The sequence below is a fragment of the Oenanthe melanoleuca genome, chromosome 3, assembly GCF_029582105.1.
Source record: "Oenanthe melanoleuca isolate GR-GAL-2019-014 chromosome 3, OMel1.0, whole genome shotgun sequence".
Classification (NCBI taxonomy): Eukaryota; Metazoa; Chordata; class Aves; order Passeriformes; family Muscicapidae; genus Oenanthe; species Oenanthe melanoleuca.
Window position 1 is genome coordinate 3,832,079 of NC_079336.1, and position 24,748 is coordinate 3,856,826.

A 24,748-nucleotide genomic window follows, 5' to 3' on the forward strand; every position below is an offset into this window, starting at 1 on the left:
GGGATTGAGATGATCTGGCTGTAATGGGAATAAAAGGGATGGGAATTTTTCTGCCCACATTAGGTTTAGCTCTCCACAGTGTGTCTAGAGTGTAGTGGTTGGCTAATCTCACATTCAGGTAGAGATCTAGACCAGAATGTTCAGTCAATAGAGTTTAGAGAGAAATTCTAGTTACACTGATGTAAACATCTGCTAGACATGCTTAATTCAGATTTCTCGAGCAATACAGGTGAGATTCCTGGACACAATGGCAGAAGATACAGCTGGCTGCAGTGGAGCTCCTACAGGCATCTGAGCAGAGTTAGAAGTCCAGGGCAGAAGCTGATCTGACCCCAGCATCTCTACACGAGCTGGAAAAGGAATATGGTCACAGCTCCACCTCTGGGTCTGGCAGCACTCATCATTCCCTGAACACAATCAGAGAGTTTTGTAAAGTTGACAGTTTTGCAGCTGAAGCCTTCAGCATTTTATCCTGACTGCTATTTCTGTTTTAGACACAGGAATCCTTGGGGATTAACCACCTTATATCACATTTCCTCTGTGTGCATGTAATAGGGAATTATCTCTTTTTCCACAAGCTTAGATAGCTTATTTAAATCCCTCTATGATCATTCTGCATAAATAAGAATGTTTCTCTTGATGTGCACGTGTAGTTGGGTGTTTTGGAGTGTGTATTATGGAACATATACACACACCTGGGTGCTCTGTGTGTGCACATGCTCAGCACTGCCTGAGAATAGGAGTGGGGATGTCCAGGTGTGTTCTTACACATGTAGGATGCACACAGATGTGTTTAAGAATAAACAGGAATTTCAGGAATATGTGCATTTGTGGATGGGGAATTACCCTTGCCTCTCCACACCCCAGCAGATGGAAGAAGTGGGATAGTGGGTATTTTTGGGATTCCACTCAAAGTCTGAGGGACTAAACATTAGTTATCACAGCAGCTATCAGAATGTTAATAACTAACAGATGTTGGGACATTGGGACACAGAAGTTGTCTGTCCAACTAATCAAAGAAGGGTAGCTCAGCTGCTTGTGCTAAAGAATATACAGCACAATTCTAAGCCTTTATAGGGCTATGAAACTTGCTTAGTATAATAGTCTGTAAACAACTCTCTGGCACAGTTCTTCATATGTTTTTTCATATATTAGATAGTGGATGGAAAACATGAACAATCTGTAGCCTCATCAAGTCGTGTGGCCTGAGCAAAGACAGGAGCACCTCCAGGATGTTTCATCAGACTTATCTGTGATAGATATCTTAGATGACCCCACTATTTCAAAGTGGCCCTCTGGAAGATCCCACCTCACTCATGACTGTATCTGACACATTGCCTAAAGCAAAAACGTGAGATTGCACAGCAGCTCCTGAGCTAATAAATCTTTCTGACCCCAAAACATCTATACACTTCTATACATAATTAGGATAAAATTCTAATGAAGTTTGGGCTTGTTGTGCATGTACCATGGGTCTTTGTCTTCAAAACAAGCTGGTTTAAACCAGTACATTAAATATTGCTCAAGAACTGAGTCTAAATATATCATCAGCCTGGTTTTTTAGTGTGAGTCAGCTTTCATTCTCCCAGATTTTTCTAGTATGTTATTTGGAAATTAGTGCAGTAAAATCTTTTTAGTAGGTAGTGTGCTTTGAGGCCAGCCTGCTTTGGAAGCCAAAGAGTTAATAAAATGGTCCTGGTAAGACACTGTCAAATTATGTCAGTAGCATAGATGAGCCTCTGGAACTATTTATTTAATTGGAAAGGATGCAGCCTCTTCTTCCTATTATTTCTACCTTGAATAATTAACATTTTTTTAGAACTTGAATTTCTATGCTTCTGGACCATCAACTTGAGAGCTGTGATTTGGGTCACATTTAAAGCAGGACAATTTTCTGGATAGGTGGGGACATTTGACCAGTAGATGCAGAAAATATCCTATTCAAGCTCAGATTGTGGACCTAACAGAAAGCTGAATGCAGCAAACTTGAACTACATTGCTGGGCAAACCTGCACTTTAAATAGGCACAGCTAGCAGGGATTAAGGGTGTTAATTGATTATTTGCATGTCTTTTAGGCAAGGGAACAAACACCATTAAAACTTCATATGCAGTCTAAATAAAATGTGTGGATTTTTAGTTTCCTCTTTCAAAATCATACCTGAAATGTGTTAAATGTCTCTGGATGTCGAGGTCTAATATTGGAGTTGGTCTGGAGGATCCGAGGGGTGATCTGTCTTGACTTAGAAGGTCTTGGAATTCTTTACATATTTGTCTAAAAAGAAAATGGAAATCCTTCAATAAAACAGGTGTAATCCTTCCCAAAAGGCTGATTCCCAAAACACTCCCACCTTATCCTGAGTGATCTCATTCATAACAGAATTGCTTGGCAAAAGTGTTGTCACAGAAATTAAAGACAAACAAATCCATCTCTGCTTCCCTGCCCCAAATTGTCAGAGCCAACATCATACAGAATCTCTTGAACAGGAATATTTTCCCTGTGGAACCATATTAATGCTAACATTTTAAAATGTGATTTTTCCCCAAATAGGACCCAGTTTGGCAGTGTTAATTCTAGCTTAGCTTACCTACATTGGCAACAAGGCTTACAGTTATAGGAAATGGTGAACTAGCATTGGAATATGCCTGAAATGTGTAAATTACTCTATTATTTAGTTTGTGTAAGTACACCAATACTTGTACATGGGCTTGTGTACATTGTGGGCACTGCTTTATCTGCAAGTTGAAGTCCTGGATATTTTGGACTTGCCTTCTTAACTCCCAGCCCTTGAGACAGAGGGGTTGTGAAGGAAGGACCCCTTGCAGTGGGAATTCAGGGTCTGTCTTCTCTGGTCTCCCACAAACAAAGTTGCCCATCCTCTTTGTAAAGAATAGATGGTCTTACTGTTTTCCCTCTCCACTCACTCTTCCCTGAGGTTTCTCAGGATGCCTCAGCACCTGGGGGTCAAATTTATTCCCTGGAACTCCTCTATATAGGACATAGCAAGGAAAGAGCTGAAAATAAGGCCTTTTTGTTCTTGTGTTGTTGTTTGTAAATTAGCCCATGAATATTCTACCAATAAACCTTTAAAAACAGAAACCAACTCAGTTCCATTTAGCTCAATACTCTCTGAAGAATTATTTGGACCATGAATGAACAGACATCACTTACTTTCCCTTGGTTTATGATTCAGTTAATTGGAGAAAAGAAAGGGGACCTGTCCAAATTAGCATAGAGTTCTCCATTGCCTGTATTGGAAATAAAGGGGCTAATGGGGGATCAGGAGGGCATTATCACCTCCAGATGATCAGAACCCTCAGCTGGGGCCTGATCTTTGTTGGATTAACCTGGTACTGGTCACAGTGACTACATGTAGCCTGGTAAGAGTGCCACCCAGTGAAGTGTAGAGTGACAAGGGCCACCCTCACACCTGCATTTGTCACCATCTGATAATCCATACAATTATGCTCTTTTGGTCTCTTAAATCCTGTGGCTTCCTGAGAATAGACCCTGTTGTGGGCTGTCTCCCAGGACTTGCCCAAAAGATATTTGGGAGAATTCAATGAGCCATTTTAACATTTAGTGACATGGACAAGTGCAGTCTGATGACTCAGAGTGCCTGTGGTTTACTTTGTTAGCATGGATGCAATCATTGTGCCAGGGGCAGTTTCTAATACTGAAGAGCATCTCTGTGGTCCATGATTCCTTTCAGGAGACTCATTGCACACCTGGTCCTAGAGAAAATTTGGGTTCTTCATAATCACCTTGTAACTGCTGTCTTTTGGGACATGGAAAAAGTGGATAAACTCTTTTTTGGTTTTTAGAAGATCCTTCACCGTGGAGTTACAAGCAAGAAAACTGTGCTAAGCTGGTTTTATCCTTCACTTTGTCACAGTGACACAAGCTGGGAACAGAGATCTTGGATAGCTCTCTCTTGACTAAGAGGAGATGCAGAAACCTGTTTCCTGCTGTGCTGCTGGACCCCATCCAGGCCTGACTTCTCTAAATGCTTGTCATCTGCAAGGACCTAGACACCGACTGCTTGAAAAGACAGCATCACCCCAGCCTTCAGCAAAGAGAGCTATTCAGCAGAAATGTATGTAAATGCAGCATACAGTTTTAATGAATCAGGTCCTCAGAGGAAAAACAGTTCCTTTCAACAACTGAAAACAGTCAGTCATTTTGGCTTCTAAACAATCCACTATCCCCAGTCGGCCCTGTCAGCACTGCTCTTCTCTCCTTCCTCCAACCTCTACTTTCTACCTGTTGAAAAAGTTCATCTTAAAAGTTCTTTTATTTTAACAAAGGAAAGTGTCAGAACCAAGTGTGCAATTAAGTTCCCTTCTATCTTCACGTGTCAAAAGTCTTTACTGAATGATGGCAGATTGAAAGGAAAGAAAAAAAACTTTTTTATTATACATGAAAATCTGCAAAAGGCAGTAACCTACTTTTTTTTTCATGGGGATTTCTAGGCAAAGTGGTGTCTCAGAGCCTCCACTGCCAGTAAAATATCACCTGGGGTAGTGACAGGGAGAGGGGTTGCCAGTTTTTTATTGAGCTGGACTGTGATTTTGAAAAAAACAGAGGAAGATGGTTGTGCTGTCCTAGGGGGCACAGATTAATAAAAATAGTCCTGGTCACTCCTGCATGGGAGACATCTAGTGATTTGTGATACATGGTCAGATGACCCAGTATATGACCAGAAAAAGAGAACAAATTCTGTACTGGGCCAAAACAAGAGCCCATGCAGCCCATGGGCCCCCTACCAGGGGCCAAAGCAAATGCCTGGTGTTGAGTGCAAGAGTGGGGCAAACATGACCCCATAAATCTGATTTATTCCAAGTGTGGCAGAGCTGCCATGTATCCAAGGACCAGATGTCAGAGAAATGTCATGAGCCAGATGATGGTTAGTCTGTGCTGGCTGTGATCAGCTCCACATTAAAATTATTATTCACAATATTCTGGTTTGGTCTGTGTAAATGTGGATGTGTCTGTCCCTCTGATCATATGGAAGACCTTGTGCTGTGAAACACTGGGATGTTTCCTGTAGGATGCTGTGCCTCTCCAGCAACTGGAATAGTTGGCACAGCCTTCAGCACTACTGCATCTGTCCAAGCTGCAAACAGGTCAGGTTCTGTCCCCTGCTGTAAAACATTTCAGGATCTCCCATGTTTCTGCAAGGTGAATAAGCCTGTATTTAAATACCCTATAAAACCAGGTCCCACTATTTTTTTTAATATTTCTATGTGAATTGAATACATATCCTGAAACCTTCTTACATTTCTAGGATTAACAGGACAGAATTGTGACAATTCATTCCTTTTTTGGAGCATCTTGCTCTGTCCAGAAAACCGTCTACTTGCCCAGACAATCATCTGCTCAGTCAAAGGAGGTGAGTGGAAAGAAAGAGAATAGTAGGGGACTTGTTTCTCTCACTGCTGATGCCTTTCTTACCCTTTCAGCACTTTTTCAGCCTGTTTCACTCCCATCCTGCCATTGATGACACTTGTGTTCAGCAGTGAACAGTGGCTACACAGCCCAATCACTTCTTCTTCCCATGATAATTATTAAGTAGATCTCTCATCCTTCATTGTCTGGTCCACAAATCTGTTAGAACAGACCATGGCACCATCCTGTTGCATCAATTTGTACAGTCCCAGGCAGGTCCTGAGTGTGCAAATGTGAGAGACCATTTCCATGAGGTAGCTTTGGAAGATGAGGCAGTTTAACAAAATGAACATGATTTGTTCCTTGATGGACAATGTTCCTGTTTTCATTCTCTATATTTCTATCAGCATGGCCTCACACCAGGTAGGGCTGAGCAGGGCAATGAAAAGAGTCACTTAAGCTCAGTGGCCTCCATGTGTTGGCTGTTGGCATTTAAAGCAGAAATTTTTAGTCTTCACTGTCTGAACTGCTTCCACTCAGGGTGGGTGGATTGCTTGATTACAAGGTGAGGATGCCCTTGATGCCAAGAACACCTGGGAGCTCCTACTGGAGGCTTCATCACTTTTAGATATTTAGGGCTCTCTTTAGTTACTCCCATGTAGATTTGTAATATACAAGACATCCATAACCACTGGTACAATACAGTAACAAAAATCTGTGAGGCCCTGGAGCAGCAGCTCATGCCCAAACTGGATAACCCAGTTCAACTCAAATGGCAATGGGTGTCTGTGTTTGGGCAGCTGAATTGAGCCAATGAATTTGGATGTCTAAATCCATAATGGAAATACACCTAGATATGAAAAACTGTGGAAATCATGTTACCTTTTCCACTTATTTTTCCTCATCACCTATATTCTAAGGACTGTGGAAATAACTTTGTTCTTTCCCCTTGCTTTTCCTCAAGACCCCACATGTGAACATTTCTGTGAGCTTCTGGCTCTGTCCCACAGTGGTCAGCAGCAATACACACAGGCAGTGGCACTCCAGCTCTGTCCACAGACAAAGCTTGCCACGAGTGATCTTACCTCCCTGGGATTTCTGTGTTGGTTTTGGCAGCACAATAATCCCCTGCTTTTTCTGGTGTCATCACTCACGAGCCCACGAGTCAGGGAAGTTGTGGAATTGCTGAAATTGCCAGCCTGGAGCTTGGGGATGGCTGGTGAGTAGCTGAAGCTCCTGATGATTGTCTAGAACTCTTTATATCAGGGGAAGCATGGCTGGGGAATGCCATGATGTCACTGACCTGTGTGTCCTGGAACACCTGGGCAGGGCTGGGGATCCCTGTTCTCCTGGCAGGCAGGAGAGGGCAGTACTAACACACACATTGACCCATCCATCCCTGCTACCAGCACTGACTGCAGTGGGATGTGGCCTTTCTATTATTGACAGACCTCTCTGAGCAATTTCCTGGTGCTTTTAGCTGATAGGACGAGGGGAAAAGTAATTTTGTTCCTAACAAGTGCTGGATAACAGCCCACAAGCCCGAAGCTCATGGTGGTTAGAGGTAGTTCAAGCCCATGGTACCTCACCTCAGCAGTGAAGGAGGCTGAGAAAGTAGACATGGGGTGGTGAGAAGGGTAGTGAGACTCTGATGTGCCCCTGAGTGGCACAGCCTTTGGGGACAGGACATAGAAATGACACACCAACTATTACAACCCATGGCTTTGTGATTTCTCACTAGAGCCAGGGAAAAATGGGGAAGATTTTCATCATTTTGGTTGAATTATGTTCTGTAAATGGGACAAATCCTCAGCTAGGAGGCAGGATGTTAATGGGCTACACAATTTGCAGAGAGGAATTTCTTCTGGCCAACTGGTTTATTCTCATGCCTCTGAAACCCCTTGAGCCCTTAAAAGTGGATAGAGGTAAGAATAAGGTAATATTCCACCTACATTATTCCTTTTAATGTACAGGGGAATTAGGAATGTGATCTACGAGGTCCCTCATTACCTTCATAACCAGAAAATTCCTGCTGGTCAACATGGTGATGCTTTTATCACCCAGGGAACAATCACAGGCTGTACTCATGGGATTCACAAGCATGAGATGTTTGAGTGCATCTCATCTCTGGGTCACTGTCAGGGCAGAGGAATCTTGCCAAAGCAGAAGGACACTGGGACACAAAGGACAATCCTGTTGCTGGTCAGCCCTTTCCCCTAGTACAGGGAAATTCCTCCCTGTTGGATATATCACAGCCTGGAAGGGTTTTCAAACACTCCCAGCATGGAGGGGATGATTGGAGAGCTCGGATTTGTGGTCTCAGCTCTACTTCAGCCTCAGATACGACACTGCAGTGAGCACAGAGAGACTGTGAACGTGTTTGAGGTCACCCCACACAGTCAGAACACACACCTAGGGCAGGTCTGCCCTACTCCACACAGACTATTTATTCCTGTTTCCCATGGCTCACGAAGGCTAATTCCTCCCTCATCAGGGCTAATTAACCTAGTTGGAATGTTATCCTAACATGATGTTACTGCTCCAGGGAGACAGAGTGGCTTGTTTAGAGTGAAGTCTGATGCCTCTTTGTGTCTTTAATGTCTTTAGCAAAGCTCCCCTGCTGTTGTACATTGTTCCAGTGCCTTTGACTTCGGGGGAGCTCTGGCAGTTTGCATCCAGAGAGGATCTGTCCTTCTGCAAACCAGCTCTCCCCCAGCAGACTAATGGTAATTATCCAACAGTAACCAGCACTTCAGTAAAAGCTCAGATCTCCTGCTCACACACAAACAGGAGACAGTTTCTGTCCCACAGATCTTACCATGTAATAATATCCTCTGTTCCCATCCAAACCAAAGCATCTGGGAAGATGCAGGTGCCCCCTTAACCACAGGCAGTGAGAGCACAGCCACTGAAACCCCCTGCAGTAAACCAGGTCCCTGTTTCAGCATCTCTGAGGAGGAGAAGCACTCAGTGAGCACTGCTGTGACAGCAGTCACCACAATCCCAGCTCCCTGCTCCCACTCCTCCCTCCCCCAGCCCCCAGATCCAACATGGAGAAGTGACAGACCGATTTCTTTTTTCGCTCCCCCTCCCTGCTTACTTTGTCGCTAGGATCATCTTTTTCCTCGCTGTCTGCTCTTTCTGTTCCATGTGCTGTCTGGCAATGTGCTCTCCTACTGCCTTGGCAGGGAACTCTGTTTCACAGGTGTAGCCGAAATCTCTGGCCAAATGTAGAGCTTCCCCTGCGGTCAGACAAAACGGGTCAGTCGTTTTTTAGGGTTATCATCACCATCACCATCATATTGTTGTTATTATTGTTACAGAATTTATTGCACTCTTTAAAAAAAAGCCCCAAACAGTAGCAAGTCACTTCTGTAGACATTCTCAAGTCACACATTTTACCCCAATTGGCCTGTTATGTTTAGTCACCACTGGTGCCAGGCAGAAGACAGGAGGATATTCCTCTCATCAGATGGAAGATTGTCCCTCTCATGAGAAATACTGGCCAAGACACTTGGCCCTGCCTTGCCACCAGTAAGTATTGGGCATCTGCCCAATCTTGCAAGCCCTGTTCATCACTAAAATTCAACGTGTGGAAATGAACAAAAAGTAGGAATGAACAACTTTGAAGAGCCGAGTCAGCCTTTGGTGCATCACTCCCTGTGTGTAACAGAAGAGCCCTTCTTCTTTACCCCAGGGAAGACCCACGGGGATAACACACATTCCAGTGTATTTGCTTAGAGGTTAAGCCAACAGTACAAGTGCCCCACACCAGAGAAAAGCAGACCCCAAGGGAGAGCTCAATAAATAATCCTTTTTCCAAAAGGATTGGGAACAAAATTGACCAGGCAAAACAAAAAGGGAAGATGATGAAGAAGGCAGTTGCACTGAGCACCTTTCCACCTCACTGCAAAGACTGAACACAAGAACCCAACTCCATGCTGGCTGCCAAATGCAGGACAGGACCCTCTTTACTGGCTCAGAGAATCCAGAATCCAATTTTAGGGTTTACTGAACACTATGACCTGCACGCTGTGACTCTGACAACCTCGGTGTGGGATTTATCTGATCAAAAGCAGCTGCCTGGATTGTGAACATCTGTGCCCAAGTAAGTGTTTCCCTGGTGGGAAATAGGCATTTCCAGATGACACTTGTTCTCATCTCATTGCAGAGAGAAGAAATAGGTCAGCCACCAGAAGTGTGTGTTAAAGCACATCTGCATGAATGGCTAACAGACATGTGCTCCAGAATAATTTTAGAGTTCAGGGGTTGTGGTTTTTTCACTTTACTTTTCTTTTTTTTTTCAGAGCAGTGTGTTTGATTGCCATCAGGAGAAGCATTGGACTCTGGCTCTTTGAAGTTCAAAAGGCTGCTGCTGTCAGGAGGGATACAGGACAAGTAACTCCTCCCTTTGAGAATATCTGCAGTACAATTCATCAGATTAAATGTCAATATTGATGTCTGACTTAATACTTTCAAGTCAATGGAGACAAACTAGCACTTGAAGCAGGTATCATCCAATAGTAGAGTAGAAGGCAAAAGGGAATCAGAGGAATTATGGAGTCTAGATTAAGTCTAGATAAGAACTCAGGAAATCACCTTCTGCTGCCAGCATTGCCTTAGATGAGATTATTCAAGGCTTTACCAAGCCTAGTCTTGAATGTTTCCAACTATGGAAATTCCACAACTGTTCTGAGCAACATAATAAAATGTTTAATTATTAATTTAACTTCATTTAATCATTAAATCAAATCATTCAACACCCAGAAGTGCTGATTTCTCCCTATTTACTATGATCTGACATGAGAAGGTGCAAATGCAATGAAGATGAGGAGATGAATCCCATCCTCAACAAGGCTTGGTTAAGCCAAGGAAGAGGAGAAGTTCCATGGAAACAGTGGTCCTGTGCCAGGGACAGTATGAATAAGAAAACAAGAATAAGAAACTGCAAGCACTGACCTCTATTTCAACTCCATTCTCTCCCTTTTGAGATATCATTGTCTCTCCTTCTACCACTGGAGTTTTTATGGAAAAATACCTTTTGATTTCACAAGAAAATTCTTTACTGTGTGTTTATCTGCCCCAGTTTATTCAGGTGCTGACAAAATCCAAGCACCACTCCCAGGAACTCTGTTTGCTGATACCAGCCAGATACAACCTCTGCAGCTGTAACCAACTTTACAGCAAAAATTGAAGATTATAGTCAAAATCATCTGCTTTCTTTGGATATTTTTAAAACATGATTACCAGTATTGTTAAAAAGAATGAAGATGTTAACAAGCAATCAATATCTCTAAGTTGAAAAGAGAAGCACTTAGTTTGCAGCTTCTAGAAAAGTAAAATAATTTCCAGTGGAAACAAAATGGATTTCAGTGAAAACAAAATAGATTTCAGTGATAAGTTAACAGAGAATAAGAAAGAACAGGCATAGAGTTGACTGATTGCTTTGTATTTGAAACATCTATCCCAGAGTTCTTCATGGGTGAGAAAAGGTACAAATTTAAGCCACAGCTTTTACATTTCTGTAGAGTAGTTTCAAAATGTCTATTTCAGATATGCTTTTAATCTTCCTTAAATAAAGACTTACAGAGTAAATCAATTTCAGAAGAGCACCAGATTTTTCTTTTTAACTAAATTCTGTTAAAATACTGGATAGGTTTATCTTCACTCCAGCATGGAGAGAAAATAAAAGCCAAACTCTTTGAAGCTGTCATCAGGGGGAACTGCAATTCTCTAGACAGCATCATCATGGTCCCAGTCAGTCCCAGTAACAATACAAGAAATGTAGACAGCAAAGAATTTAAACATTTAGCCATTGGAAAAGTTTTGGTTTCTTCAAGAGAGCAGAGCTTTTTGTGTTGAAATGTAGACATTCATTTAATGTGATCAACAACCAAGTGACTGAAATGGGAATGTTTCCACTTACTGTTAGAAAAAAGGAAATGAAAATGTGAATTGACATTCAGATTCATATCTACAAAGATGGTTTATATTATTTGTTAGAGCTGAGAAAATTATACTAAACTGTTCTGATGATCTGAGAAAATGATTCAAAAGTATAAAACCTGTCTGGAGCTGGGATAGTGATTGTGATATAAAATCATTTGAGAAAAAAAAACCCCAAAATTACTTATCTATTCATGGATATAGATTGGTAAAATATAGATGCAAATGTCATTATTGTTTTTAATGAAATAATAATTATAATAATTTTTAATACTTTTGAAAATATTTTTTGCTGGAAATGGCTCATGTATACTGCAAATGCATGTTAGAGCTATGCATATTTACTCATTTAAGGTATCCTGAATTATAACAACAAATTCTAAATAAAAATGAAAATTTGGACTTGAGAACACACTGCACAGAATAATTTCTCCTATCTCATTGTTGAGCAAAGATGCAATTTTAAACCAGGACCAAATGGTGATTTGATTTTTATAAGTGTACTGTGATATGCTTAATTATTTGTGAATAGGTGTCCCTTTGATTACAGTAGAATTAAGTCTGCTTGGTGGGGGAAATAAGTTTATACAAAATGTCATAGAATAAGTTTTTTCTTTTTCTACAGCACAGTTTGGATAAACATTTACTTTGGGAGAAAATGTGTAAATATCAGAAATGTGGATGAACTGATCTTTTTTCTTTTACCTAAGATTTCCCATCTTCTGCCTAGTTGTTATTTACATCAGGGTAGGAATCACAATGAAGGTAAAAACCACCAAAACCCCTGACTTTTATATTAGTTGCCTTGTTTCAATCTTAAATTCAACCTAAAACCAAATTTCCCCGTGTGTGACAGCCCCAGCTCTTTCCTCCTGCCGAGACGAAGAGCAGATGTTGGGAATCCTGGATTTTCCTTGCACCCAGCACACATCTCTGCAGCTCCTGCCTCTCCTCTCTCTCTGGACAATTGACCAGAGATCTTTGCGTGATGGAAAGGGACAGCAGCTGGAGCAGCACTGGCAGGGACAGCTCTGGTGGGGGCTGTGCCTGTGCTCCAAAGGTTTCTGTGGGCAGGTGCAAGGGGCAGAGTGAGGGTCCCAGCAGGAGTGAGAGCTGCCCCTGAGCACAGCAAAGGCAGGAGCTGTGTCCCCAGGAGAGGGACACTCAGCAGCTGAACCTCCCACTCTCTCCTCGGCTGTGCCTCCTCCGGATGCTCTACCCAGCAGAAATGGTACTCAGGGGGAGGAGGGACAGGCAAGTTTATTCTATTTGTGGGGTGAGAAGGGAGGTGGAACAAGTGGAAGGATGTTTAAACAAAGGCTGGTGGGGGAGAAGTGTGATAGTTGAGAGCACGATGAAAAAAGAAACCATTGACCTATTTTTCTCAAGAGTTTTGGTCCCCAAATGATGAATGTCATTAATTCTGTGTCTAGGAAATTTAGTGTCTTAATCAGGTTTGACAGGAAAACAAACTCTAGAATTTTTATTTATATTTTTATCTGATGGTTTTAAATCATTCATGCACTGTTTTTACCTGCATCTGCAATGGCATTTATGTTTTCTAAGTGACCCATTCAAACAGAAGAGGACATCTCCCCTCTTTTCACATCCTTCCTTACTCCCACTGGAGAAGCTTTTGACTCTTTGGAGCCCACAGTAAAGCTTAGCTTTGGAAATACCACTATTTATTCCAGGAGCCTTTATTTTCCAGCTAATATGTAGGAATTTTCCCTTTGGAGCTCGTAAGAAAAATGACCTTTCCCTCCATCTCGTCCAGGCACTAGAGGGCATCCCTCACCTGCAGGTTACACAGAGATGTCCCCAAATGCTCAGGAGACTCCTGCAACACTGACTTCATTCTCCCTGCCTGCCTTTCCACTCCCACTTATGTGGAAGACAAAGAGAGCAGAACTGATCTGTCAAACAATTCCAAAGACTCTAAAGATGTGACCTGATCGAACCAACATCCTGCAACAAAGCAGAACTCCAAAAGGAAAAACTAGCAGGAAACAGGAGGCCAAAAAATAATTTTCATAAAATCTGGACCTTCATGTGACAGCCACAGCCTAGAAATAAATTGCAGTTTGTCCTGGAGATTAAGAGACTCCCCAAAACTCAATGATTTCAGTATATTTTAGAGGAAAAGAAGTATTAGTCATGGCAGAGATTTTTGACTTGGTTTTAGTCAATAACCACAAGAATCATGCAATTAATTTTGCCTTATCTTACATCACATAGATATTCAAGAAGTTGGCCATGCTTTTACCTTAAAGAGATATTAAAACCTCAATATATTGAAGACTGTGAGGACTTTTAGTAATAATAAATTTAGAACCATCTAAAGAAGTCAAGAGTGACATAACCCTGGGTTGTTATGAGAGGTACACAGAGTGTACCTGATATTTTAGAGATTTACTAAAACTAACAAATTATTATTATTTCAATTTCTGTATTGCTATCACACAGAAAAAAACTCATGTTGCTTTCTCTCTGGATCCTCTAAATCCCAGAATAAGCCTGTGCCCTTCCATTTCTGCCTCCTCTAGCAGCAGGAACTATTGAAGGATGGTTTTCTTTGAAAAAAAAAAAAAATTGCTGTAAGTTGTTCAACCTGGAAAGAATATCTGAATGTCCAAAGTAAGAACAGTTATACCACCAAGAATTCAATGAGCACTGCCAAGTTTGCCAAGTTTGACCCAGAATTGGTTATACAGATAGGAAATGAACTTCACTTATTTTTCTGTTGGAATGTTAACCTGATGGTGCCATTCCCAAAAATTCCATTGGATAGAATTCATAATTAGCATATCCAGGAAAATGATCTCTGCCAAAGTGAGCTCAGGCACATCAGTGTTTGTCTTTAGACTCACAGCAAGGCAGCTCATGAACAGGAGCAGCACCATAGGCTTGACACCAGGTTTGCTCCAGGCTTTGGATAAAGGGCAGGGAGATGGGCACAGCTCCATTCCTGGGAGCAGGAACCCAACCCTGACTTGCACTGAAGGCACTCAGCCACCAACCCCAGGGCTGCAGTTGTCAGACAGGTACCTCCCCCTCAGTCTCTTCTGATGAATGAATAATTGGCAACATAGAATCCCAGAATCATGGAATGGTTTGGGTTGGAAGAAACCTTAAAGATCCTCCACCTCCACACCCTGTCATGGGCAGGGACACCTTCCACTATCTCAGTTTGTCCCAAGCCCAGCCTGGCCTGGACACTTCCAGGGATGGGGCAGCCACAGCTTCTCTGGGCAATCTGTGCCAGGGGCTCAGCGCCCTCACAGGGAAGAATTTCTTCCTAATTTCAGCTTAAAGCCATTGCTCTGTTTACTAAAAAAACCCAGCTGTGTTCGTTCTTCCCTGACCTGAGATGCCTGAAGGTGGGAACAACCCTTGCTCCTCTACCTTGGTGCCTTTTCCTAGGCTGTAACTCCATGAGAGCTTTCTCTTGCAAGGAGATGTGATATGGACACACCTGTACTTCAGAGCAGCCCCACTGAATTTCCTTGTGCTCAGTGACCCCTGAAACATCTCAGTCCCTTGTCATAGATGCTGAAAACCTCCAGTGCTGAGGATTCAATGCTACTTCTGCCTTGAAGAGTTCCATCCTTTGAGATAAAAAACTCACAAAGTCCTGTGCAGGTTCTTAATTGACCCTGCTTTGAGCAGGAGGATTGGCCCAGGAGATCACCAGGGGTGTCTTCCAGCCTCAATCCTTCTGTAATTCTGTGCTAATATGTGCTGAGACCTCAGCCTACTTGCCTAGATCTGTATGGACCTTTCAGGCTATGATTGTAGAAGGTATTGACCTTTAGGATGAGCTGAGTTCTCTCAGCATCAAGGAGGAGAGATCTGGAATTCCCAGAGCTGCTACTCACAGCCAGACAACAAACTGGGTACTTAGTGGATTCACCCAGAACAGAAGAGATGCAGGTAGAGTTTCTTCCCTTTGCCTGAGGGGTTTGAACCTGCATCTCCCAGCTGAAGGTTTGAAGAGCCCGGCAGTATTTGGAGAATGATATTTAAACAACAAATAAAGGCCAAGAAAGTATCTCCTGAGCCTGTCTAGATATTATCTGAAAACAGATTTCATTCATTTATGTGTGTGGGGAAAAGGCTTGTCTAAATATTATGCTTTCTTATGGGAGGAAAAAAAATATCATCACATTTTTGGACCAGCTCCAAGAAATTCACAAGTTAAAAGAGAGGGGGGAAAAAAAAGTAGGATAAACAAACCTACTTATAGAGTTGGTATAAGACATTCATCTCTTTCACAAGAACACTCAGATGATTGATTGTAAGCATAAATCAATGCTGAGGAAACTGCAGGACCAAGACACTTGCTGGGGGCCAAGATATCTCAGAGTAAACTTCCACTTTGCCACTCACTCTGTCTATGGCTTTAGGCAAGTCAGGTCTCTTTATACAAAATAAAGATTATGGAATTTAACCCTGTGGCTGAAAAGGGTTGCATGCCATGAAACGTTTTAATTATGGCTATATTATATTGCAATATTAGAGACCCTACCTTCTACCAGGGAAGTCAGGAGTGTGACATTTGCTGCTTTTCTTCTTCCTGCAGGCAAATTCAATCCAAGTCTGTCTAATTTTTCTCTCAAGCAGCGTCCTCCGTTCTTGGATTTTGCTCTGTCATGAGAGAACAGCAGGAAAGAGATACTTGTCATTATTCTGCACCTTTCCCCCATGTTCATATAAGCCTAGAAACTGTACCCATTTCTTTGACAAATATGTGGGGTAATGCCTGCAGTAGTGACATCAATGGGAAATATTTCAGAGCTCTGTTCTTAATGTCCTGCTTGCTCTAGGTGATTCCTTAACATTGGTTCCTTGGCAGAGTCAGATTTAAATGCCTGTCATGGGGATATCAGATCTTCAGACAGCTTTCCTCCTAGTGGAGACCTGTGTCCTATTTGGGCATGGCACCTGAATATAAATATTGACAGAGCCAACACTTATATCTGATTTTATCAGGCTCCAAAGACAAATTAGAGAGACCTTCTAGAATTAGATTAAACAGATATCCACAGTGAGTGAACTTTACTCATCTGGTTCATCTGGCTAATAAAGGAAGCCAGATACCTACTTGAATGTAGATGTCTGTGTGGACCCCAGCTCTAACTACAATCTATGTAGAGACCTAGGTACTCAGAAATGTTGTCTACAAACCCCAAAACTCACAGGTAGGAAGGCCAAGGCAATAGGAAATGCTGAAGCTAAAATCTCTGCCATCATTGGTTATCTGTGCCCCTGTGCCAAACACCTACATCCCTTTGTTCTCACAAAATGGGTCCTGGTGTGTCCCAGCTGCTTTTCTGCAGCACCTCAGTGTTTGGATTCGAGACAAATCCACTTATGCAGCAGATGCAGGTTCAAATTCTTCCTCAGCCTGAGGGAATTTTAACCTGTATCTTTCAAACAGCTGCAGCAGCCAGCTGACAGCTGAATGCTGAAAATGCTGAAACAGTTAATAAAACAGTGATTGGAGCCCTGATATCTCCCATTCCAAATGAATGACCTGTCCATTAATGAGACAAGAGTCTACACCTTTGCTTTTTGTACAAGTAATACATAATTAGCCCCAAACAAGATTGAGGGGTCCTCAGCTTAGAAAAAGTAATCACTGAATAGTAAAAATAATTAACTACATTTTGAGGTTCATGTTCAGGTTCCTCCAGGCAGAGGAAGGAAGCAAACACAGAAAATCACCATTTGGATGTCTGTTTTTATGCATTAAAAAATACCAGAACTTTTACCCACACTGTTTGTCAGAAAATATCTTCCAAAAAGATTTTTTTCTTTATTCAGAAGAGCACTTTATTCCCAAGGCAAGCTATTTGGGAAAATAAGTAACCAGTGACTGTTGACAGGTTGCAAAAACAAGCCTTCAAGGTCTCAGGCAAGCAATCAACGAGCTTTTGTTTTCCTGCATCTTTCCTGGTCAAATACAGAGTGTTTGAGCCTGTTCTGTAGCTGTGAAACCCTCAGTTACAAACTGACCAAATCTTGGAATCAAATTCCTCTCACTGATTCATAAAACAGAATTAGCACATCCAAACTGCAGACAGGGAGGAGTCCCTGGCTTTTGCAAACTCCTGAACCATGCCCAGGGTTAATTTAGGAGTGGAGATATTTGGTCTGGGTCAAAAAACCTGTGGGCATCATTCAAGCATTTTAACAGAGAAGTGAGCCCCCACATTCAAGTCAATGCCCTTGAATCCATAATAGCTTGCACTGTATTGATGAAATCTGCAGCGTGAGTATTTAAAATGAAAATTAGCTGAAGGTTTCTCCAGGATGAAGCAAATAGGGGGGAAAACTTTGGTGGGTGTAGATTTTGTATTTCAACGCTCACAGAGGCGTTAAACAGGACTTACACCTTGACAACAATTTATGGTGCACAGTCACCATTCCCCAATGTCTGGAGACAGCTCTTGAGTGCCTGCACGTCTCAGGCTGGTTGAAATGACTTTCAGCAGCAGCACCAGGATCAGTGTGGCCGTCAGTGGCAGCAGGGGAATGACTTTGCAGCAGGCTGTGATCAAAGGGGGCTCAGGCAGCTGGTGCCACCTGAGCTGGAGCCTCGGGACACCATCACTTGGATGTGCCTGCCTGAATTACAGCTGCCTCCTGGTTTCCCTCTTGCAATGTGAGGCACAGTCTGCTCCTTTCCTCCTTTCTGCTCCTTTCCTCCTTTCTGCTCCTGCTCTCTGCAGTTGTCTGCTCTGCTCAGTGAAGGGTCAGAGGCAGAACTTCACCTAAATATTCGCTTCTCCCCAAGTATCTCACAACGAGAAAAGTAAAACCAGCTTATTCTGCCTTTTTCCTGCCCCCCCAAAAAAAAACATGCAGAGAAAGGAAGAAAAATCCCTACACCTCAGTGGTTTATTTTTTTGTTGAGTGAGGGCTGTAACTATTGTAAAACAATTCGCTTTGAGATAGTTTCTCAGCAGGAATTTAGATTTGCAGCTCTGTTGTGGGAAATAGAAAAGGTATAAAACTCTCAGAAAACTGTGTGAAAGCAAATCTCAGGATGGAGAAATGCAAGAATGTTGAAGATGCAAGGACAAGAAGCAATAAGGCTATGAGCAGTGCAGAGATAGACCTTAGGAGAATATGTTAAGCAAGATGGTAAAAATATGCAAGCTTAATAATGAAGTTTATCAATTGTTTTAAGCTATTACAAGCAAACATTTTCCACACATTAAATTTTCTTTTTAAAAAAAAATTAAAGAAAGTTTTTCTTTTTCTTTCAGTCAAAGCAACGTCTATCCATGTCTGATGAGTAATTCAACAGAGGAGGCAAACAAAAAATCAGTTTGCTGAAAGATGCAAACTTGCTAACTTACTGAAAATTCCCCAGTGCTCCCTCCTGATCCATCCCCTTCTGTTCACCCTAAGTACGACCAGCTATCCAAGCAGGGAAAAATAAAAAAGCCTATCTGTTGAATTTTTTTTTTTAATACAGCAATTACAGCATTGCCTGTGAGCTGTTATCCTCACCTTCAACTTACCTTCTCAAAATACCTCCGAGGAGGGAAGCATTGAGGCACTCTGGTGGTGAAAGGCGCCTCTTCACCTCTGCAATGGTCACTTTGTACTTGGAAGTGGAGCTGAGCAGAGACAAGCGACCAGGGACGGAGCAGAACAGGTCTGTGGGGTTGACTACACAGGTGCCACCTACAAAAAAAAAGGAAATATTATAGTGAGGGAAAATTCCTCATCTGTGTTTTGATAAATTCAACCATGAAGAGCAATTCTGTGGTTCTCTTGTGGCTGGTTTTTTGTTTGGGTTTGGTTTTTCTTAGGGTGTGTGTGCGTTGTTTGGCTTTCTGTAATGTTATTGTTTTGAGAAAAATGGATGTGTTGGAATTTTGGTGTGGGAACAGTGAATTATTAGATCTCAAAAGCTTTACAGTCAAAATGTCTTGTTGTGGTTATTTGATATAATTTGATTTCATCCTCTGAAAGAATTAGTGATTATCACTAATAACACAATAACACAATCTAGTGTGATTAAAAAGTAAGATTGAACCCTCACTCACAATTAAAAAAAACAGCTTGTGAAAATATTAGGGCATTGGTTGGAATGTGAAATATGAAATTTAACTCTCACAGCTGTATTTAGGATTACAAAGATGCAGGAACACTATGGGTTTGGAGTGATTTGCAGCAAGAATAGCTTTACACACCTTTGAACTCATAAATTCCTTCCAAAGTTAGGTCAAATCCTCAGCCAATATTAACGATTGAAATCTATTGAGTTACATCAGTTTATCTCAGGTTAGCTCTGCAATTGTTTATTTCTTGAGAGTGGCAATTACTTGGCCTGGGTCAAAAACTGCTGAATGATCACCAAATCTTTCAGTCAAGACTGTGATCAATAACTCCTCAGGCAAAACTGAGCTTTTAACTTCAAGTTAATATGAGAGAGAAAGAGAGAAAACTTTCTCTGCAACTGATCCAAGAGAGTAGAACAAACTCCCAGAGAAAAAAAAAAAAAAAAAGAAATAATCTTAAGGATTTACACATATTTTATAATTAAGCACAAAACACTTTTCTTTGTCCTGCATTCTTCAACCTGACTACAACAAAAAAAATCTGTGTAAGAAGTGAATCCTAGCACTGCATGCACTATTATTCCCTGAGGGAAAGATGAGTAAAAAAAAAGAATGAGCTGCATATGACAGTGATACAAAATATCATATAATTCAATGCACTACTGGAAGGAGTTCAGATGGTTTATGTGAGGATGATGACATGAAGACCTTCTTAGAGCAGAATTAATCTATGATCATCACTCATGCTTAAAGGAAACATACTGCATCTTTTAAGATACCCTGATAATTTCTTTTTTCCCTGTGAACACCTTAATCTTTTTTAACTACAAAAGCTCACTTTGTTGTGCTTAAAAATTTTAGCTTCTAACCTAAATTCTATAATGAGAATATAATAGGATAGGGTAGGATAGGACAGGATAGGATAGGACAGGACAGGATAGGGTAGGATAGGACAGGATAGAATAGAATAGAATAGAATAGAATAGAATAGAATAGAATAGAATAGAATAGAATAGAATAGAATAGAATAGAATAGAATAGAATAGAATAGAATAGAATAGAATAGAATAGAATAGAATAGAATAGAATAGAATAGAATAGAATAGAATAGAATAGAATAGGAGATTAAAAGCTCACTTTAGGCAAGCTCCTACACTTTTTTCTTTATCAATTTACATGTGCAGTTCTTAAAATTAAGGTGACTCTGTTCTACTTCTCACAGAGACAGACTGAAGGATGAACCTTCATTAAATGCAGACTATTGCTTGCTTACATAAGGCAAACAGAATTTCTTTCCAAATATTTCAGCTCTTGAAGGTATATTTAAACATTTGTGCTGACAGCAACACCAGAAAAGAACATCTCTTGGTATCAATCCCAGACGGGTAAGATCCTGACTCAGTTCAGCAGGGTATTTTGTGACTTCTAATTATGTTCCAGGGCAGATATTAGTGTCCACTTCTTAGACAGGATATAGAGACAATTCGTGCATCACCAAAATATAGGCACATCAAGGGCACTGATGCACATTTTTGCACAGCTCAAAGCTACAATTAACGAGCCCAGACGCTCAAACACAGAAATCTGACGCCACACGCCTGAAATAATTTTGGGTCTGTGTTGTTTTGGTGTGTTTGGGTTTTCTTTGGTGGATTTTCTTTTTCTTTTTTTTTTTTCCCCAGAAACCTGTAAATATTTTCTAGCAACGTTTTCAAACTTCTGGTCTGTCAGGTACATTTGTGAAGAGTGTTCACACTGGGTAGATCTGTGTGTTTGGCATCTGCCACACAATGCACATGCACACGTGTACATATATATAAGTGTCAAGAAAACAGTAGCACTGTGTACATATTTATTTACTTCAACGAGTCTCTAGATTTTATAACGAGTGAGACTGTACTGAAATCAGTGTCAAATGAAAGTTCATCTTCTTGCCAGGTTAAGCCAGTATGTGCACCCTTTATGCCAGATAAATAATTGTTCCTTTAATCCAAAAACCTGTTACCCTGCAGCTGCTCCTACCCTAAGCAGAACTTACTGGAACACTTCTTATTACTATTTAGTAGAAAGTTGCTTATAGTCTGAAATATTTTCAAGTATCATGTCTAAGCAATGTAGCAATTCCAGGTAAACCAGGTGTGGCTTAAAAGTAAAAGAAATCAGCAAGTCTAGGTCATTTGCTTTCCAGAAACATGGGGAACAAGTAACAAATTTACAAGAAGGTAAAATCTATTGCACATAATTATTTCACTCTATTAATTATTCATTGACACAGCAACAGAGAGCAGTGTGGTGCTTTCTAGATGAAGATATGTCTTTGTCACAAACTGTGTGCATTTCTGAAGGCATGAATTTCCTACCATGAACTCCACCTTGGAGAGGAGATGGGTGAAGCCCTGGCCTTTACACCACGTGGTAAATAGAAAAAAGCATAGAGGAAAGAGAGGACAAAAGAGAAGGGCAGCCACACAGGAAGATGAAGGATTAAGTTTCTTGTCAAACACATGCTTTGGAATAGTCTTTCCTTCCTTCAGATCATGTGTTAGAGTAGACAAATGATTTTGCAAAGCAGCTTAACATGAAGACCACAAGATATGTTTTAAGGTGAACTAAACAGCAGTGGCAACAACCAGTGTTTTTACCCATCAACACAATGCCACTGTAGGTGCTGCTGGAAAAGTCAATCCTCACTTAATTGTTGAGACAATCTTGTCATAACAGAGTATTTGAGAAGTGGGATGCTAAGATAGCAGCAGAAGAAGCAGAAATAATGCCTCAAAAAACAGTGCAGAAATAATGCTTTTTGTGAGTCTAGTGATTCAGCCTGGAGATCCCTTTTCCTCTCAGCAGTTTTTACTGGCTTTGGAAATCTTTACAGGCTAACTTCTGGTGCCAGGACACATAAGACCACCTCAGCTCATCAAATGAAGAGCCTCACATGCAGGAACACCAAAGTAATGTGCCCACAAGTGTATCTGAAGGAGGGAAAACTGCAGCCCCTGCACCCTGACTCGTTATCCAAGGCATTCATCCTACAGCAGAGCCAGAAAAAGGAAAAGGGGAGCGGGCAGACAGTGGGATAACTGGTAGGATCACCCAGCTGATTGCCTCAGCAATTCTGTGCTCTGAGTACCACGTGAAATTTTCAAGAAGACACTTTTTAGGATAACTGTTTATTCCCATCAGGAAGTGATTGTGTGGTCTGATCTGACTTCATCTGTTGCTATAAGATAATACTTTGGAGATGACTGTAAACGGTGATGGTTGTGCTCTTTCAGCCACAGAGGTTTAGAAACACAGGCAGGACAAGATTTAGAAAAAGGGAGAATTATGGTTTGTATTGCAACTGACAGATTACGGAAAAAAATAAAGAAGGGAAGATTTCAGGCATTCAATCCCTTCCTTAAGGCTTCTCTCTCATCCATCTCTACTCAATTACTTCTTTATTCACGACAGAGTTTTAGCCTCTGATCTGTCATTTTCGTGTGGATTTCAATAAATACAATTGGTCACAAGATAAAAATGGATGGGAAAGAAAGATGCTTTGTGCAGCTGACCTCGTCTAGGTGAGAGAGCAAGGACCAACACTGTTGTGTACTGAATCCCCAAATCACCAGAGATTATATATAACCTGATGTAGTTAAAGGTGTTCCTGTTCATTGCAAAGGGTTGGACTAAATGACCTTTAGAGGTCTCTTTCAACACAAAATGTTCTATAATTCTAATCTATTATTATTTTCAAGTGGCCTAAGGGAAGGGAATGACAAAAGACTAAGACAGTTTTTATTAGTTTACTTTGAGAGCCCTTTTCCTCCTAACTGACTGGTTCATGCTCAACACAGTGTCCTCCTTCACAAGAACTGTGCTTTTGCTTTGTTTCCTAAGCCTGGAACAAACAAAAGTTAGGCTATGTGATATTGGAAAGGGTGGTCAGAGCAAACATTGGGAGAGCATTTTCCCACTCTTATTCCTGTCTCTGCATCAAATAGCACAGGTCTGTACAAAATGCCAACACGAGCTGATGATGGGTTGTGGGGATGACAGCAGGGAGAGCAGAGCCATGCTCTAACCCCCCCATCTTGTCAACACAGTGAAAATCCCAATAACACACGTGGCAAGGAGAGCTGGCTCTGGTCTGGTTGCAGGTTCCCTTTGTACAGATGAGGAGAACAATAGGGTGGCTGGAGTGTGGTGTTTATTCTGATTTAGTTACTCAGGCACCTGCTGAAATGCAAGGCTCCCTTACACTATCAGAGTAAAATACTTGTGCATCCTGTCATTGATAAAACAAATATCTTCAAATATTTTTATACTTTTCATAAACAGTGTTTTTGTTTTATCAGAAATGAGACAAATATCCATCGATGTTTTTATATAATTTTTTTTCAAATGTGGGTCTGTAATTTTCTACATCCTTACACTCTTCAAGGTAAATTTTTATCTGTTAATTGTAACAGCTTGAATATCATGAGTGTTTAATATTCATTCAATACAACATATTTCCTTTCTCCAAGACATTCACCTGGAAATGTCATGCACCTGTGTAAGGAAACATCATAATACACTGGTGACAACAGTGCAGAAGTGCTGTTTATTTTGTTTTTCAGGATATAGATGCTTGTGTACTTGTGTACATTATTAAGTATAAACATGCCTGAATGTCAACAGATTGATCTTATATAAAATATTAATAGCATGCTATGCTTTTTATTAGTCTATTATTTATATCTACAGGTGCTGTTTGTGGGAACCTCCAGCTTATAGTTTATTTTCTGTCCTATGCTGAAATTCTGGCAAGTTTAGAGAACGTTACAAAATAAAGACATAAGAATTTGCCTCTCCTTACCTTTTTCCCCTTATCATGTAACAAATGTAAGCAAGCAGCTACCAGTACAGATTTTGTCAGTACTGTACAATCCCATTTTCAGTTCCAAGAGGTCTATAAGCAATTTAAAATTTTCTCCAAATTATCCTTACATGACCCAGTCATTAATATCAGCAGCTAAATATTCAAAACTCTAAAATTAATTTACGTTTGTCATGAAAAATAAAAAGCACGGGGTTGTTTTTTTTCACAGTTATTCTTTCAATCTCATTTAAGTTAACAAACTATGCATCTTGTTGGTAGCCACATAAAACCAACTCATGCCACTAACAGAAACAATTCCAAGATGTCCCTTACTACAACATTCATGCCAAGAAAGCAAAGACATGCCTGCATGCACAGAACATGAGGAATTTTTAAATATAAACCAAGAGACTCAGTAAGAGGGAGGGTATCACCAGCAGCTTCTAAGACCAGCCTTTTACCTACACCACGTTTTTAAGGATATGAAG

The 24,748-nt window shown here is 41.0% G+C and overlaps 1 protein-coding gene across 2 annotated transcripts in view; it reads right to left on the reverse strand.

Moving 5' to 3' along the window:
• TFAP2D (transcription factor AP-2 delta) overlaps positions 1 to 24,748 on the reverse strand; it is a 48,295-nt gene that overhangs the window by 12,053 nt on the left and 11,494 nt on the right. For both annotated transcript variants that reach the window (XM_056487672.1, XM_056487670.1), the window contains 4 exons: positions 18,866 to 19,031; positions 15,862 to 15,980; positions 8,488 to 8,629; positions 2,160 to 2,273 (listed from right to left, as the gene is read on the reverse strand). In XM_056487672.1, the coding sequence (XP_056343647.1) occupies positions 2,160 to 2,273; positions 8,488 to 8,629; positions 15,862 to 15,980; positions 18,866 to 19,031 (541 nt within the window). The remainder of the gene's footprint in view (positions 1 to 2,159; positions 2,274 to 8,487; positions 8,630 to 15,861; positions 15,981 to 18,865; positions 19,032 to 24,748) is intronic.